Below are 19659 nucleotides of genomic sequence, written 5' to 3'. Positions count from 1 at the left end.
GGCTCTCGTGTAACTAAAAAGAGTTAATTGAATTTCAAACAAGAGCAGCTCCTAAACATATACGATCTCTTCAATTTTATACGTAAGAAAGCAAGGGGGCGTCATTACACAAAACGATGTAGATAGAGGGCGATATTACTATTTCATTAGAGCGCCCCATGAAGTCTCTATGATGAGACCAAACCATAAATGCGAAATAAAATAATTGTTCAAAGGTGGAAAAGAATGATATTATGAATGTGTTTTATGTGGGTATAGTTACAATACAGTACTGAATTTCTCTCCATTGATTCATTGCGACATACTGGTTAAGTCCAGAATCTGACCGATTTAAATTTAATCTCCACCACACCGTACCAAAGCAAATATTCATATATTCAAATATTAATATGCATTTTAGGATGGCTAGGTTAATGAAAAAAAAGACGCGTACCGGACCTTAAATTTCAGGAGTTTGGAAAACAAAAACTATCCAAGGCATATCTAGGTAATTGGTGACCAACATTCTTTTTAGATGCATGAAGGTTCCGTTCTTAATCATTTATCAAGAAAACAAGAATCAAATGAAGGGAGTTGATTATGAAACAGCAAACTTAAACGTCAAATGGGTGGTTTATTCAACTTGTTCTCACCAGGCGCCTCATGTGTAACTAAAAAAGTTAATTAAATTTCAAACAAGAGCTCCTATACATATACGATCTCTTCAATATGACGTAAGAAAGCAAGGGGGTCGCATTATATACAACGATGTAGATAGAGGGCGATATTACTATTTCATTAGAGTACCTCATGGAGTCTCTATGATGAGACCAAATCATTAATGCGAAATCATATAATTTGTCAAAGGTGGAAAAGAATGATATAAATGAATGTGTTTTATGTGGGTATTGTTACAATACAGTACTGAATTTCCCCTCCGTTGATTTATCGAGAGCCGTTGAGTTCCTGTGATTTTAAGGAGGCGATGTAGGCCTATACCGGACCTTAAATTTCAGGAGTTTGGAAAACAAAAATTATCCCAGGCATATCATCAAGGTAGTTGGGGACCCATTCTCTTTTCAGATACCTCAAGGTTCCGTTCTTACTCAACTCTACTATGGCTGAGTCAACCTGGCCATTGTTAAACTCTGGTGAGTTAAATAAGTTTGCTTCACGCATAACCAGCACAATCAGACCGCCTGTCAAATATAAAGACAAAAAAACAACAACACAAAAACACTTTAAAAAAACACAAATCAAATTGACGACAAATAAACAAGTAAAATAACAACTCTATTAAAAGAAAAGAATGACCCCCCCCCCCCCAGGAGGGTATTCCATTGAAGGATTTAGGGGAAGCCTAGGTGCTAATTTGCATAGTTTAATACACAGAACTCTCCCTCTTTATTGTGTATTATTAATAATATGGCTATTTATATAGCGCCGGTATCCGCCAGGCTGTGACACTCATGGCGCTTTATACATATTATATATTTACTTGTGCTCTTTCCGCCCCTGCTGAATGGCAAGTCACTAAGGGTAACACAGTTACGATACTACTACACTATTCAAATGAGAATTAAATGAAATGGTTAACATTGAAGAGGAAAGACATCGGAAATCAAAATACATAGAAACAAACACACAAGCAAGATGTGATGCATTGTAGGAAAGTAACCATTTAAAAATGCGTCGACAGATAACAAAGTAAAAGATTTTATGCCTATTTCCCTCCAATCCTTTTTGTTGTTGTTACTAGACCGTCTTTTCGGTATTGTAACATAAAAGAGGACAAGTTGAAAGAAAAGACGTGTGTACCGCAATCCTAATATAAAATGAGGTACCGGTGCAATCAGACCAAATCATCACCCTTAATCATCATCATCATCATCATCATCATCCTTTCAGAGTAATATCTAGTGGCTCCGCGAGGGTCAACTAATAAAGGGGCACTTGCATTAGGGGGGGGCGCTGGTCTCTTCTTGAATTACATGTGAATAAACAGAGACACCAATATCCATGTTTACTTATGTATTTAAATTTATGCATGTTTTTTCCCAAACACTTGGTTTCCAAATTTTGTTCACAAAGTATGACTAAAATTAGCAAACAGGTCTATTCGGGAAAGGCTAGGGGGCGTATCCTCGCTTCCTTCCTGGTCCCTCTCCCTTTCTTCACTTTCTTTCTCCTATTTCTTTCTTTTTCTTTTTTTTAACTCCTGTCACCATCACTTTTTGGGGGGCATTCAGTTAGGGTACGTGCTCCCAACCCCTTCACATCTACGCAATTAATTAGCATCATGTTTAAGTTGATTAAATGGTTTACCTGGTTTAACGACTCGGGCGAACTCTGGAAAGCATGGTGTATTCAGATGACCCGGACAGAACGTTCCCACTGTTACCAACGCATCATATTCATCTGAAAACAAGTTGTATTTCAATAATAAATCGTTCTGGTATGTAATCCAACGAACGTTTGGATAAACATTTCCGCACCTAAGAGATTGTATATCACTGAATAGAAGAAACCTGACGACTGACATTACTTGTGACAGAAAAGCCACATATCAATAAAGAAAAATAGTTACTGATATACCTAAGTTCAATTTTCATGAAATTATTATCATTATTATAAATATTATTATATCCTGTATTGGTTTTTGAATGGTTGAAAATCCTGGATGGTTGATAGCTCTTCACGTGACCAGAAATATTTCAACCATTTTGGAGTTAACTTTATTTTTCTTTTAACCTGTACAAATTTAAAATGTTTCATATTCTGTCTACATTTTTTCGAATTTTCTTTTTAATTTAATACATTTTATCAAAACATAAAATGTTTAAAATGTTTTTTTGTTAAAGAAAAAAAAGTTCGATTTTATAAAAAGCAGGATATAAAACAAATATACCCTGCCTTCTTTTCGAGGTACTGGTTAAAGCTAACGGCCTCGGTGACTCCAATAGTACCATTTGCTTCGGGGCACTATTGGAGTCACCTCTTGCCCATAGTTTCAACCAGAAACTCTCAAGACAGTGTATATTAAATATTATCATTATTATCATTATTATTGGGATTATTTTCATTACTATTTTTATCATAATTGTTATCAACATTACTACAGTTATTAGTAGTATTGCTATCAGCATCATCATCTTCATCGTCAGTATCATGACCAGTGGTAGAAGTGGTAGTAGTATAGGATTTTCCGTCCATTTTAACATCTTTTCATTCAATACCGTCCCGAAACTTTCTTATCTTGCACATTTATGGTCAATTTCGTCTTAGGTCATTTATTTTTGAACGATGTCGTCCATCCGGCACTTTCATCATTTTGCATCCAATCTCGTCAAAGTCAAATCAAGTTCGTCAGCCTCGGCTGTCAATGTACAATTTCCATGAATTATTTTCGTCATTTTGCAGTAGATTTCATTAAAGCGTCATTCAAATCCATCCCTCGTTTGTTATAAGGTCTTGTCTATGCAAAGAATTTGAATGGATCTCTCTTGAAAATAAAGGCACAAAGACGGATTTGATATTTAAATTCTGCCTCGGACCGCCATGTAAGAGGAATTCCAATGAAATCTGACAAAAAATGAATGGACAAGTGTTTAAATCGATCGACCAATGACTAATTTGAATGACAAATGACTAAATTGAGTTTGACATTAGCACGATCCCGGATTCCTAGGACGAGACTGAAGTGCACAGAGATTTGAACGAAAAATGGACGGGAAATCCTATAGTAGCAGCAGCAGTTGTAGTAATAGTAGTAGTAGAAGTGGTGGTAGTAGTAGTAGTAGTAATAGTAGTACCAGTAGTAGTACTGGTAGTAGTAGTGGTATAATAGTAGTAGAAGTAGTGGTAGGCCTAGTTGAGCAGTACTAGTAGTACTATTAGTAGCAGCAGCAGTAGTAGTAGTAGTAGTAGTAGTAGTAGTAGTAGTAGTAGTAGTAGTAGTAGACTAGTAGCAATAGTAGTTGCAGTTGAAGTAGTAGTAGTAGTGCAGTCCCAAAGACTCTTAAATGAACAAACAACACTAACTGTCTTTGTCGGGTATGCCACCATTCAATAAATCTGCATAACGAACACTTCTGTAACAGCCGGTTGCCCTGGCAACTTCAATGCTCTTCTCGGAAAAATCCACCCCATGGAGGTTAGTAAACCCACGCTTGGCCATCTGAAATCAGATTACGAAAATATTTATTAATTCGTTCATTTATACATTTACTAATTTATACATATAGGCCTAATTCTTAAGATTAATTAATTAATTCATCCATCTATTATTTCATTGATTAATATGTCGACTGTTCCTTCATTATTCTATTAATTTCTCATTATCCCACTCAGTTAAAACTATGTTATTGTCTAAGTATTGATCCTGTCGTGTGTAATTTTACCGTATTCATGTTCGTGTGTACATTGACTGTATATTCAACAATGATGTGTAATCGTCCACGACCCAGCATCGTTTATCCATTCATGAATGAACCTGCAATCAATCAGCAGATGTATGAGATTTATTGTATTATTACCAACGCTCCTTCTCTCCCCTTTCCTTTTCTTCTCTGCAAGTCACACTCTTTTTTTTATTTATATTGTTATTGTTGTATCTAAGTTGAGGGCTGCGGGCACGTCAAGCTACTTTGCTTATTTCTGTAGCCCTCCTGCATCTAATGTATTTTAATTATGCATTCAATATATTTGTTTAATTTCGTTGATTATCTGTATAAAATTATACACACTTAAAATATTGTATCAAACCATATTATGTTCATGAAAATGTATGATTGAAAAAAGAAAAAAAAGATGCAGAAACCAATAAATCAAATCAAATCAAAATCAAATCAATTTCCTCCGTATTTGCTTGGTCGTAAGTAATGAGTTCTACAGTTGCCTGAATAAACCAGACTCCTAACCACCGCCGATCGACAGAATCGTGGCTTTTCGGCCAAATTCGGAGCAATGTAATTTCCTGTTCGCCTTTTCTCGGTCTGCTGTAGGTCTACTAGTCGAGACTCGGGTATTACTCTTACCAGTTCTCCCACTTGCCCTGTTCCGCAGCCTACATCCAGGATCTGACAATGTTTGTCCCGGATGATCTCAGCCATCTTCATCGCCCCGATTTTGGGTCCATTGTAAGCCGCTTTGGCATAGTCCTGTTAAAGAAAAGGTTCATTTTCAGTGTATATGAAAAATACCGTCAAACCTGTCTCAGTGGCCACCTCAATATTAATAATACCTGTGTATAGTGACCATGTATTTCATCTCCATCGAGACAGAATTTGTGTTGTAAAACCTGTCTAGAAAGGCCACTTTTTTGTTTCGCTTTGGGGACCTTGATAGACAGGTTTGACCGTAATGTGTGAGCATTCTCATGATAGGCCTGTATTAATATATCAGTTTGGAAAAATAATAATACCAGAAATGCCACATGTAAAGGATTCCTCTTGAAATTCCCGTCATATTCTAATTATAAATAATAAAAGTATAAGGCTCCTTATTCATTATAGTAGACTAGGACAAGTTGAGCTTAGTCCAGTGAATTATAGAGTGCCACGTGTAAGCTTGTTTGTTTGTTTTTGAAGAAAAAAATGTATTAAATTCACCCGAAATGAATGCAGTCATAAAATCATAATTTCATGTTGAAATGATTTGTGTTCGTACATAATGATAAATTTGATGGGATGAGAGGGTACTGGCTACTTTTATGGGTTGAAACTGACTTAAAGTTGATATAATTTGAATACCGGCCTATGTGTTACCTGGTTGTATTTGGGACTCCAGTCGTTGTATGCTGTCTGGAGGGCCTGGCCCCTGAGTTCGCCCGAACAAGTTGCATTGATGAGATCCCAGTAAGTTGATGTAGTCATATCCATTCTGAACTGTTATAGATTAACTGAAAGAGAGAGAGATTGATTCCTCTAAAGCGCCTGACACTGTACTCAGGGGCGGATCCAGCAAAATCTTTACAATATGTAGTTTGCCTAAGATAATCTAGGAATATATTTTAAAAGAAATAGAAGGAAGAGCTGTGAAAAATTTCATGGCTTGAAATGATCGTAGATTATTTTGTTGGAATTAATTGCTATTATTTTAAAAGTACTTGATTTCAAGATACTTGTGATGCAACAGTGGCTATTGTCATTGTAATGCATTTATGAAGAATGACAAAATACAACAATAAGTACTTTGCACAATACTGCAAATCTCCTGAACTGCATTTACGCACTATAATGTACATTCTTTCCTATCATGTCTGGCAGAGCATGAACCCCTTTTAAGGAAAGTTTTACCTCATAAAAAGAAATTAAGATTTACTATACAAAAACAATGTGAGTAAAAACTAAAGAATGTTTGATAGTTTATTGTTGAACCATTTTCCAACCAGGGGAGGGGTCATTCTGACCCCCCCCCCAAATAATTTTCGAAACTCTCCTTAAATGCTCCTGAATATCCAAATCCCTTAATTATCATGCCTTTTTAAAGTATTGTGCATTCTTTGGTACCAAATTTGCGAAATCGGAGAAGACTTTGCAAGGTTTGTTTGTTTGTTTGTTTATTTATTTAAATACAGTGATTAAAAAACATGCTTTCAGCTTAGCATAGCTGTTTTTCAGCATGTCCGTACATGGTACATTAAAATACATATGAATAAACATATAAAACACAACAATTAAACAATAACAAATACATAATATAAAATAAATAAATGTAAAAAAAGAAAAAAAATTAAACAAAATAAGTATAATACAAGGTTCAACAAAAGAAATGCAAGCTAAACAGAAGGGGAAAAAAAGAAATATTAATGAAACTAGAAAGGGTTGGTGTACAATTGAGAAATCAATCTGGGGAAACTATTTATGTTATTTGCTAAGTGGATTGACCCTGGGAGTTCATTAAACAGTTTGATACTAATATAAAGTGAGCTATTTTTAAGAAAGTTTGTCCGGGGTGTGCCTAAGTGAAGAATACATTTGTGGTTGCGTAAAGAATAAAAACTTTCCTTAACAATTATTTATTATAGAGATAGTAGTGTCAGGTTATGGATCCGTTTAAAAATTAAAATTAATAAGGACCTTTTAATCTTATTGCTAATGCAATCAATGTTTACATTATTATATATATCTTTTCTGCTATATCTACAATCTACATTCAAAACTATTCTCAAGTCCCTATTTTGTAATATTTGCAATTTAAGTAAATGATGGGAAGAAGGACAAAGCCAAACTACGTGACAGTAATCAAAATACGATTGAATCATTGTGTGATATAAGACAATAGCAGTGTCCCTATCAATATATGGTCTAGCTCGTCGCAACACGTAAACATTTCGGTGTATCTTTGATTGTGTATTTTCAATTTGGGGGGGACCATGACAATGATTTATCCAAAATGACACCTAAATATTTTAATTCATCAGTTATTTCCAAAGAATGACCATTGATACATAATTTGACATGCTGAAATTTCAAAAGATTTTTCCTTGTCCCAAACAGAATAAACTTACACTTGCTTTCATTAAGTATCAATTCATTATGTAAAAAACAATTTGTCACTAACTCAAGATCTTCGGTTAAAATTTTCTGTAACTGAAGCGGATCTTTAGAGGCAAAATAAACACGAGTGTCGTCTGCATAAAGAGATATGGAGCAATTTTGAACAACTTTCGGCAAATCATTTAGGTACAAAATAAATAAAAGTGGGCCAATTATACTACCTTGAGCTACACCGTGTTCGATAAAAGACGCGGTTGATTCATTGTCATTTATTACTGTTATTTGACTTCTCAGGTAAAAATAATCCTTGAACCACTCTATTATATTTTCATGAAAACCATAGAACTCTAATTTACGAATGAGTATATCGTGAGATACCATATCGAATGCTTTTTGAAGATCGAGTGACACCATACCGACAACATTGCCAGTGTCAATGGCTAACCTAAAATTGTCAATTAAATCTAATAATGCAAACGTGGTTGAATACTTAGGGCGAAATCCATTTTGATTACTAACCAGAATATCATTTTCGTCTAAATAAGAATAAACTTGTTTGAAAACAAGTTTTTCAAGTACTTTTGACAAGACGGATAATATGGATATTGACCTGTAGTTAACAGGAAGCATTTTATCACCGCCTTTGAACAAAGGAGTTATTCTCGCTCGTTTCCATTCATGAGGGACACGACCTTCTTTTAAAGACAAGTTTATAATGTGCGTTAGCGGTTCAATGATATGCTCTATATTTTCTTGTCAATCCCTATCAGACTTCGAACTTTTAGCAATTCTTTTAAAGCGATCGCGTCTATGCATACTGTAAAGACCTTTTTTGACCCACTCTTTTCTTGTTTACAGGTGCGTGGCGATCTAAAAAGCACTAAATTTGGTTTCCCATGTATTGTAAAGCAGGGCTCCCACTTAGCCGAGTTGGAGCCTCGAGTTGTGGCGAGCTGGCGCGATCTCATGGCAAGCCGTTTTATTATTAATTGATATCAAGAAATATTTTTATGTTGTAAAGCAATGGTAATTCCTGATATCAAGAACTCGATTTCGTGATATCAGGAATTCGATTTCGTGATATCAAGAATTGAATTCTTGATATCAAGAAATATGTTTTAATGATAAAATTGCTTGCCATAAGATCGCGCCAGCTCGCCACAACTCGAGGCTAAGTGGGAGCCCTGCTTAAGCCTTTTGCACATCGTCATTACCTAAAACATCATCCCATGCGATATTTTGTAATTCTTGATTTAACTGGTCAAAATCAATTTTCTTCGTGTTACGAGAACTAGTATAACAATGATTATCATTAGAGGGGGGTTTAGTATTACCCCATGAAAGACTAACCATGTAATGGTCACTTAAAGTAACACACAAAAATTCTCATTGTTTGATTATAGATATATTTGAGGAAATGCACAATCAATTAAAGTACTCGTAGACTGGGTAACACGCGTTGGTTTTTCAACGTGTTGGTGCAAATTATACTCACGAGCAGGCGCGTACGCAGGGGGGGGGGGGGGGGTGTTTGGGGGGGTTAAACCCCCCCTTAGGTATTTTTATGTGTATAAACCCCCCTAAAAAAAATCAAACCCCCTCCCCCCCCCCCCCCCCCGGAGCAAAATGTCAATTTTTCAAATTTCGCGACCAAAAAAGAAAATTAAAAAGTGTCCTCTTACACCCCCCCCCCCCACCTGAATAACAATTCAAGAAAATAAGATTGTAGCTCAGTAAGGACTGTACAATTTGAAGATTCTTGAAAATATACAATTATTTGGTTCTAGAACAATTACCCCCTGGGCAATCACCTCCCGGAAAGTTACCCCCCGGAGAATTCCCCCCCGAGGAAAATAACCCCCTAAGGACAATTACCCCACGGAAAATTACCCCCGGAGAATTACCCCCCGAGGACAATTACCCCCCAAGGACAATTACCCTCCGGAAAATTACCCCCCGGAGAATTACCCCCTAATGTCTTTGTTGGGCCATTTTGGGGGAGACTAGCTGTATTAACGCGTACTCATCTGCGCGCAGTGTATTGTTAAATTTCTAAGAAATGTAAATTCCGTACTTTGATTTGATACATGCGTCTTCTGGCAATTGAATTCGATTTGATACATGCGTCTTCTGGCAATTGAATTTGATTCAATACACGTGGCATCTTCACAAAGTCAAACTTCACAAAGGTGGAATGGATACAGAGCGAGAGGGGTGGGTGAAATCTCCTCCTAGGAGGATACATGTACGTCAAGCAAAAAGATTTGGCAGATGGGTACGAGGGCTTTGAATGTGAGCTACGAATATAAATATAATTTATACACAACCCCTGTACGAAACAAATCTATTCCGTCATAAATAACTAAGAAAATGAAAGTTCATGACATTTTCTCTTAATAGCAATTTGAAGATGAGCTCGCATTATACGTCACAGTGTTACAAATTCCCTGGGTGTGATTGTCCTCGGGCCGCGGTAATGGTGTTTCGAGGGGGGGGGGGGTAATTGTCCTCGTGGGGTAGTTTTCCTCGGGTGGTAATTGTCCTCGGGGGTAGTTGTCCTCGGGGGGTAATTATCCTCGGGGGGTAATTGTCCTCGGGGAGTAATTGTCCTCGGGGGGGGGTAATTCTCCGGGGGGTAATTTTCCGGGGGGTAATTGTCCTTGGGGGGTAATTGTCCTCGGGGGGTAATTCTCCGGGGGGTAAATTTCCAGGGGGTAATTGTCCTTGGGAGGTAGTTTTCCGGGGGGTAATTTTCCGGGGGGTGATTGCCCAGGGGGTAATTGTCCTGATACGCAATTATTCCTCCTCCAGTTCTGTTTCTGTCTCTTCTCAAAGTACGATAACCTGGCACAGATATATCGTCATTCGTGATACTATCATCGAGTATGGTCTCACAAAAAGTCACAACATGAAAATTATTTCCCATTATAATATTTCGTATTTCTTTAATATTTTTTAACAAAGAACAAACATTGAAGTGAGCTATATTAAAGCCATTGAATTTATCCAAAGATTCGAACAAATCTTTTTCGATATCAGAATCATCCTCCTTCCCCGTAAAAAATAGGGGTCCATTGATTGTATTATCACTTTCACAATCATCATCTGTGTTATAAAATGGCAATTGACGTAATAAACAGGCATCATATACCCAGTCGGAGTTCGATTGAAATAATTCACTACTGACAGAATAACAAATTAAGTGAATCCACTTTCTACAATAAACACATAATATGAAATTTTGATTCCAATTAACATTTTTATTACAGGTTATGCAGGGATATTTCATTCCCATATTAAAAAATGTTGTATCCGGAAATGTACATCATATTAAGTTCAATTTTTTTACTAGGGATGGAATCGGTGGTTGTCAATCTGAACATGGTAGTAGTATCCAAAGCGATGGACCTCAGAGTGTAGTACAAGATCTTATAAGAAATAATGGTCAACGGTCATTTAACGACCGAGATCATGGGGGGGGGGAGGGGGCTTAGAAGCCCCGGGCTATGCAGTTTCAAAATAGCCAAGGCTAGATAGGGTTCATAGGAAATCGAAGTGGAGCAATTGTCTCAGGAGCAAGTGTCACACCATTAGATTGTCCAGGTGCTGGTTACTCATCATTGGCAGTTAAACAAAAAATCCTTTTACAAAAGAGAGAAAGAGAAAGATAGAGAGGGGTAGCCTATGGCCCGGGTTCAAATGGAGTTCCCTTTAATTTATTAGACTCGGCACTGATCTACGATGTGCATGATTGACCTGTGTACGTCACACCCAATAGCACCTCATTTTTGTTTATTGTTGTAAATAATTTATTGGCGTGCACCCTGTATAGACGTATTTTTATAATGCGTTTGATCTCGTTATTGAAAACAAGATCAAACACGATGACAATGACATGACATGACAATCTACAGAATGCAACCAAAAATTTCTTAACAATTGAAATTTCTTTCAGGAAGCCTAACAAGAATATGAAATAAATTCATGAATAAAGAGAGGCCTACTTGGTATACTTCCGAAACCTGTTTTGTATACATACAAGGGTTTACAGTCTACATAAACCAGCTCACTGATCTCACAATTTTATTTGTATTGTCCAGAAACCTCGTGAGTCTTCTCATTCTATAATATATCCCAAGTTGGCCCCCCAATATTCCAATGTGCACCCCTTTTTTAATCTTCATATATCAAATTGAATCCAACTACATTGTATCACAAACATCTGTAAATTTTGATGTACACCCCCTCTTTCTTTTTATTCTTATCTCTCTCTCTCTCTCTCTCTCTCTCTCTTTCTCTCTAGCTTTCCCCTTTTACCAGTATTTGTTCCACCATTTTCGTATTATTATGTATCCATTGAGGGTATTCATGGTATCGAGCTTTGCTTATTTTGTCAGCCCTCCTGTTTGATGTTTTCGATTAGTCACTTTATTCGACATTATATTCTTTTGAAATGTGTAAAATATTTTGTTTGTTATATATTTGTAATCATGCAAAAGAAAAAGAAAATCAATCAGAAATAAATAAATCAAATCAAATACAAGCTGTTTTTTTTAAATCAATTCTTGTTATCAAGAAATATTTTTATGTTGTAAAGCAATGGTAATTCCTGATATCAAGAACTCGATTTCGTGATATCAGGAATTCGATTTCGTGATATCAAGAATTGAATTCTTGATATCAAGAAATATGTTTTAATGATAAAATTGCTTGCCATAAGATCGCGCCAGCTCGCCACAACTCAAGGCTAAGTGGGAGCCCTGCTTAAGCCTTTTGCACATCGTCATTACCTAAAACATCATCCCATGCGATATTTTGTAATTCTTGATTTAACTGGTCAAAATTAATTTTCTTCGTGTTACGAGAACTAGTATAACAATGATTATCATTAGAGGGGGGTTTAGTATTACCCCATGAAAGACTAACCATGTAATGGTCACTTAAAGTAACGCACAAAATTTCTCATTTTTTTATTATAGATATATTTGAGGAAATGCACAATCAATTAAAGTACTCGTAGACTGGGTAACACGCGTTGGTTTTTCAAAGTGTTGGTGCAAATTATACTCACGAGCAGGCGCGTACGCAGGGGGGGGGGTGTTTGGGGGGTTAAACCCCCCCCTTAGGTATTTTTATGTGTATAAACCCCCCTAAAAAAAACCAAACCCCCTCCTCCCCCCTTTGCTTTTTAAAAAAAAAATTGTTTTTTTGTTTTTGTTTTTGTGTTATTTAAAAAAAAAAAAAAAAAAAAAAAAAATTACCCCCATGGCTGACCTAAAAAAGGTGACCTTACCCCCCCCCCAACGGAGCAAAATGTAAATTTTTCAAATTTCGAGACCAAAAAAAAAATTAAAAAGTGTCCTCTTACCCCCCCCCCCCCCCCCCCCTACCTGAATAACAATTCAAGAAAATAAGATTGTAGCTCAGTAAGGACTGTACAATTTGAAGATTCTTGAAAATATACAATTATTCCTCCTCCAGTTCTGTTTCTGTCTCTTCTCAAAGTACGATAACCTGGCCAGATATATCGTCATTCGTGATACTATCATCGAGTATGGTCTCACAAAAAGTCACAACATGAAAATTATTTCCCATTATAATATTTCGTATTTCTTTAATATTTTTTAACAAAGAACAAACATTGAAGTGAGCTATATTAAAGCCATTGAATTTATCCAAAGATTTGAACAAATCTTTTTCGATATCAGAATCATCCTCCTTCCCCGTAAAAAATAGGGGTCCATTGATTGTATTATCACTTTCACAATCATCATCTGTGTTATAAAATGGCAATTGACGTAATAAACAGGCATCATATACCCAGTCGGAGTTCGATTGAAATAATTCACTACTGACAGAAGAACAAATTAAGTGAATCCACTTTCTACCATAAACACATAATATGGAATTTTGATTCCAATTAACATTTTTATTACAGGTTATGCAGGGATATTTCATTCCCATATTAAAAAATGTTGTATCCGGAAATGTACATCATATTAAGTTCAATTTTTTAATAGGGATGGAATCGGTGGTTGTCAATCTGAACATGGTAGTAGTATCCAAAGCGATGGACCTCAGAGTGTAGTACAAGGAAATAATGGTCAACGGTCATTATGAAAAATGGAAGTTTTTTTTATATGATCTTGCTCATTTTTATAATTTTAAGAATTAAATTCCCCCTCTATTTTATAGGCTGAGCGACTTGTCGCATTACTATATGCTTGTCTTCTTTTTAATATGAGCTTGAAACAAAAATGTCCTGGAGAGAAAAGACCACAAGAGAAGGTAAACATATTTACTTGATCTGTCTAGTTTTGTCAAGTAAAGGGACATTTTTAAACCTGACCTACTGTTACAAAGTCACGCGACCTTTTGTCTTTGCATGTCAGCCCGAAAATCTCATTTTCTTGATTTGAGTACAAAACATATGGAAATCTCATTTTCCAAAAAAGAGATAAAACTTTAACTATTAGGTCTTGTTTATAGTTAAGGTGTTTATTTTGGGGTTCAAAATAGTTGAATTATAGTTAGAATAATAATAAAACAACAAAAACAATAAAATACATAAATTCCCGAAAAAAGAAATAGGCCTAAAATACAATCAATAGAAAAAATAAGGAATAACCTGGATTTTCTAATTTTTTGGGGGTATTTTTATCATAAACTAGTGTTTAAATATGAGGAATATATGATTTATGGGTAAAAATGTGAATTGTATTTTATTTGGATAAATTACCATAAATATGCAAATGAGGGAAGTTTTCAAAACAAATTAAATCCCATAGTAATCTATACAAGTACTTTACGTGACATGCATACACATTTTTGCGGCAATTGGCCGTTTAACGACCGAGATCATGGGGGGGGGGGCTTAGAAGCCCCGGGCTATGCAGTTTCAAAATAGCCAAGGCTAGATAGGGTTCATAGGAAATCGAAGTGGAGCAATTGTCTCAGGAGCAAGTGTCACACCATTAGATTGTCCAGGTGCTGGTTACTCATCATTGGCAGTTAAAAAAAAAATCCTTTTACAAAAGAGAGAAAGAGAAAGATAGAGAGGGGTAGCCTATGGCCCGGGTTCAAATGGAGTTCCCTTTAATTTATTAGACTCGGCACTGATCTACGATCTGCATGATTGACCTATGTACGCCACACCGAATAGCACCTCATTTTTGTTTATTGTTGTAAAGAATTTATTGGCGTGCACCCTGTATAGGCGTATTTTTATAATGCGTTTGATCTCGTTATTGAAAACAAGATCAAACACGATGACAATGACATGACATGACAATCTACAGAATGCAACCAAAAATATCTTAACAATTGAAATTTCTTTCAGGAAGCCTAACTAGAATATGAAATAAATTCATGAATAAAGAGAGGCCTACTTCGGATACTTCCGAAACCTGTTTTGTATACATACAAAGGTTTACAGTCTACATAAACCACCTCGCTGATCTCACAATTTTATTTACATTGTCCAGAAACCTCGTTAAAGTTAAAATGGTTACTAAGATACTTCGATGAAACAAAATCAAAGTGGAGATGGATGTTTGATTGTGAATTCGAAAAAGATGAATCAGAAACGTGTGTTGCATGCTTACCTTTTGCCTCATTTGCTGAAATGCTGAAAGACTATAAGTCCTACTACGCTCACGAGTGATGAACCTTTAATGTTGGAGCAGTGGTGGAGATTAGAGTTATGATTCAATTTCATAACGTGTACCTACGAAATCATAAAAAATGCCGCCCATAAATAGATTGTAAATAGCGACTCATTCATCCGCATCGTTCTCCTGTGTATTTACAACACCACGAGGTTTTCTTCACTCCCGCTTACACCACGCTCGAGTCAACAACTCCTGCTTATAGTCCGGGAGCCAGTGGCGGGGGGGGGGGGCAACCTAGCTGGAAAGGAAACCAGTTTTCATGTGCTCAGATGTTAAGACCGTCGGGCATGTTCCAGCACGGTTCAACGAATCGTCTACTTTCTCTAATAATTTAATGAAACGTCAAAACTTCCGCGCTTCGCGCGGGAAACTGAATTCAGATAAGGATTAAGAGTCGAGAACAGTACACCGAATCGTCTGCTTTTTGTCATAATTTAATGAAACGTCAAAGCTTCCGCGCTTCGCGCGGGAGGAGAAGAAACTGAATTCAGACAAGGATTAAGAGTCGGGCACGGTTCAACGAATCGTCTACTTTCTCTAATAATGTAATGAAACGTCTCAATTTGAGCGCTTCGCGCGGAAGGGGGAGAACTGAATTCAGAAAAGGATTAAGAGTCGAGAACAGTACACCGAATGGTCTGCTTTTTCTCATAAGTTAATGAAACGTCAAAGCTTCCACGCTTCGCGCGGGAGGGGGAGAAACTAAATTTAGACAAGGATTAAGAGTCGAGCACAGTTCAACGAATCGTCTTCTTGTTGTAATAATTTAATGAAACGTCAAAGCTTTCGCGCTTTGCGCGGAAGGGGGAAGGGGGAAATATCATTCAGACAAGGATTAACAGTCGAGAACGGTACAATAAATCGTCTTCTTTTCCTAATAATTTAAGGGAACGTCAAAGCTTCATCGCTTCGCGCGGGAGGCCTATCACACACACCCCCTAATGAGCGCGCTAAAGTGATTCGCTTACTCACTACCGCCCCCCTCCCTAAAATAAGATCCTAGCTCCGCCCCTGCATTAAAATATATAGCTATGATGCTGACTAAGTTGACGAAAAAATTCGTATATTTATGTCGTCGAGGAAAATGACGATTTGCGCATACGCAAGTACTATAGATAATCCATATGAAAAACAATTTAGCCTTTGGCCACGGGTTTATAGGGTTAAATTTGTAGATATTGGGACATTTAATTTTGTCGGTAATTGGTGGCTAGTTTTGTCGGTAATCGTTGGCCTCTACACCCCCCCCCCCCCCCCCACTGAAAAAGGTCTAGCGACGCCCCTGCATAGGGGAACTGTTTAATTGTTGAATTAGCATGTCTCACCTGCATAAATTTCGAGCACTTTCTTTTATCATAGTCACAGTTGTGAATTTCAGTCCCTCGTCCTGAAGCAATTACCTATGAGCACACGGATTATCTTTTTAAAAGATCTCATAAACTTCAATAAAGGTATTACTCAAATTGTTTTGTTAAGTGTTCTGAGACAGGTGGCTTAGTGTGTCTTTTCCAGCATTTTCAAATAGTTTGTCGCATCGACCTGTTTCTCATATTCATTGCGATCAGGCGCGGATCCAGGATTTCTTATGAGGGGGGGGGGGGCCAAATTTGAAATTATGAGAGCCAAATATTGGAACGTAATGGTGACCAGCAGTGGCGTAATTAGCATAAACGTTGGGGGGGGGGGGACAGACAAAAAAACAATTCGCAACACCCCCACTCTTACATGCAATACCCTCTGACGGAGGAGGCTAGAGTATTTACGATCATGAAGAGCGTAGCGTAAATTAGCGGTGAGGGTTCATAAACATTATTCTCTTCTCCTTTTTAATTTCTGAGACTGAGAGTCCAACAATCCAACAACTGTCATGGACGGCCATGTATAAAGAGCAATCCAACCTTTGTAATAAGTTAATTTGGATGAAAGCAGAAATGTGAGAGAAACATAAACAAATTGGACCAATAATGAGAAAGTTATGAATATTTAATGTATGAAATGACTATAATGGGGCGTTGCAAGAAAGTTGCGATTGATTCAATTCAATTCAATTCAATTCAATTTCGGTTTATTAATATCAACATATACAATGTACAATGCAGTAGTCCAGGGACCAATAATGCAATGTTTACATAAAATGTGCATAAAAACAGGAATGATCATAAAAATGTACAATAAAAATGATAAAAGATAAAGTTAAAATTATTGCTCATACCTAAAGTTATATACATATATAAATAAATGATAATAGATGGATGATAATAAATGTTGAACCAGTTATTGCAAGTACAAATAATCTTTAAATTTAACAGCTATTTAAAAAAAATATATATATACATAATATATAGAGGGAGAGAGAGAGAGAGAGAGGAAATTATTATATTGCAATTGTTAACATGAGATCCATAGACTGAAAAATTATACATGCAGGTGTGTCTGTTGTGTGACAGGTAAGGTCAAATTATGTTGAATATAATTATTACATTAAGAATATATCATTAAAGCATTTCATATAAAGTGATGTATAGTGCCCATGAGCATACACAAATTCTCATAATTGTTGAGTTTCCACATTAAATTTTAAATTGGAGTTGAGTTACAATCATGTTATTGCAGCAGAATTATACACGGTGGTTTAAGAACAACTTCATAAGAAAAATGAAGAGCACTCAATAAAATGTGCACGGAATTTTGAATTTTGGATCGATCTTGAGTTGAATTAAACAAAGTAACAAAACAATAACTCCAATATTATTAAAAAAGAGAAGAAAAACAAATATGATATATTACTATAGATGATCTACAACTGAGCATTGACCAGTTTGACAAGTGTGGGGACACTTGATTTTCTATATCGTTCAGCTCTTGCATAAGGAATGTGTAGGTGGTTAGAATTCCTAAGTCCACCTCGCGAGAGATGCTGTCGTTCTGCCGGAAGCAAATCACGGTGTCGCGAGGAGACAAGGATTGATTTGGCAAAGTTGATAAGTAAGTCACTTCTTCGCCTGGCAAGGGAGGGAATGCCGAAGCTGCTCAGGAGTTCCTCATAGTGCTGTTGATCAGGGTAAGATATCATCCTGAGTGATCTACGTTGTATCCGCTCTATGCTATCTGACTGCTGTGTTGTCAGGCTACTGCTCCACACTGGTGCACAATATTCCATCAATGGTCGGATATACATTGTGTATATGAGCACAAGATCACTGGTTGGAACTCCATTCCTCTTCAATTTGCACAGGATATGATTGCAAGTTACACAATTTGCGACTAATATTTGGAATCGATTGCAACTCAACGTTCTTGCAACGCCCCAATATTCTCCTCCTCTCTATCTCCCTTTCTTACTGATGGGGCGTTGCAAGAAAGTTGAGTTGCGATGAATTGCAAATTTGCAAATAATCGCACGACTTACGCTTGACTTTGGGGATTTGTGATTGATTGCAACTTTCTTGCCCCATAAGTCTATATGCGAATCTCAAATTGGCAGTTTGGTTATTGGATTGTGACGTAGTCGCGGATAACTCTCCCGTTTTTTCGTGTACAAAAATATATAATTTTCTTCTTAGAGCTTTCTCCCGGGGCATTGCTCAAAACATAAAGATGGATAACACATTATTATAGACCCTCTAAAGAGAAGAGACCCTACTGAGTATAGCATTTTTGGGGAAAAAAAAGACATATCGGTCAGTTTGTGCGTTTGAACATATGGGAAGGTTGTTCGCCACTACATCACAGACTTAGAGACATCACCGATTCAGCCAATTTGAAGAGCCCAAACCTATAGTAATTACGACTTTCGAGAATTCATAGATTTCTCATTTTTGTCCGATTTCATTCACACTTTCACCGGTCTACACTTTTCTTGCTTTCCACCTGAGAGTGGTTTGTTGTCAAGGATGGATTTATATTAGGCCAGGGAGGGGACATGAGGCAACTACCTGATTAGGCGTACTTTTAAATCAAAGTCGCTTTCCAACATCCATTATAGTCATCATTTATAAAGAAAACAAGAATCGAATGAAGGCAGTTAATAATGAAACATCAAACATGAAAGAAATTTGGTGGTGTATTCAACTTTAGTGTCATCAGGCGCTCTCATGTAACTAAAAAAAAGTTAATTGAATTTCAAACAAGAGCAGCTCCTAAACATATACGATCTCTTCAATTTTATACGTAAGAAAGCAAGGGGGCGTCATTACACAAAACGATGTAGATAGAGGGCGATATTACTATTTCATTAGAGCGCCCCATGAAGTCTCTATGATGAGACCAAACGATAAATGCGAAATGAAATAATTGTTTAAAGGTGGACAAGCATGATATTATGAATGTGGGTATAGTTACAAAACAGTACTGAATTTCCCCTCCGTTGAGTTCTCGAGAGCCGTTGAGTTCTTGTGATTTTAAAGAGGCGATATAGGCCTGTACCGGACGCGTCTGTTTTTCCCGTAACCTAGCCATCCTGTCGCTGCATTTGATTTGCTCAGTAGGCACCTATACGTCATGCGCTTGTC

General features: G+C 36.8%; 1 protein-coding gene across 2 annotated transcripts; it reads right to left on the bottom strand.

The window, feature by feature from the left end:
* Positions 1-246: 246 nt before the first annotated feature.
* Positions 247-15192, bottom strand: LOC100893953 (methyltransferase-like protein 27). 2 transcript variants are annotated; one of them, XM_003729805.3, is made up of 6 exons: positions 15083-15192; positions 5745-5878; positions 5016-5138; positions 4021-4156; positions 2305-2397; positions 247-1178 (listed from the first exon to the last, which is right to left on the bottom strand). In XM_003729805.3, exons 2-6 carry the CDS (start codon positions 5856-5858, stop codon positions 985-987), a joined length of 660 nt encoding a protein of 219 aa, XP_003729853.1. In that variant the 5' UTR covers positions 5859-5878; positions 15083-15192; the 3' UTR covers positions 247-984. The 2 variants fall into 2 exon arrangements, with proteins under 2 accessions (XP_003729853.1, XP_030840732.1); XM_030984872.1 differs by lacking the exon at positions 15083-15192 and having other exon boundaries at positions 5745-5941.
* Positions 15193-19659: the final 4467 nt, after the last annotated feature.

The sequence above is a fragment of the Strongylocentrotus purpuratus genome, unplaced genomic scaffold (genome assembly GCF_000002235.5).
Source record: "Strongylocentrotus purpuratus isolate Spur 01 unplaced genomic scaffold, Spur_5.0 spur5_scaffold_14, whole genome shotgun sequence".
NCBI classification, from domain to species: Eukaryota; Metazoa; Echinodermata; class Echinoidea; order Camarodonta; family Strongylocentrotidae; genus Strongylocentrotus; species Strongylocentrotus purpuratus.
This window is presented reverse-complemented; position numbering and strand designations above follow the sequence as displayed.

Bases quoted from the DNA above. Each gene is read 5' to 3' on its own strand.
- LOC100893953 (XM_003729805.3), bottom strand. From the start codon at position 5,858: ATGGATATGACTACATCAACTTACTGGGATCTCATCAATGCAACTTGT. The intron at 5,139-5,744 runs GTAACACATAGG...TTTCTTTAACAG, and splicing joins GGAGTCCCAAATACAACCAG to GACTATGCCAAAGCGGCTTA. The intron at 2,398-4,020 runs GTTAGTGTTGTT...ACTTGTTTTCAG, and splicing joins TGGCATACCCGACAAAGACA to ATGAATATGATGCGTTGGTA.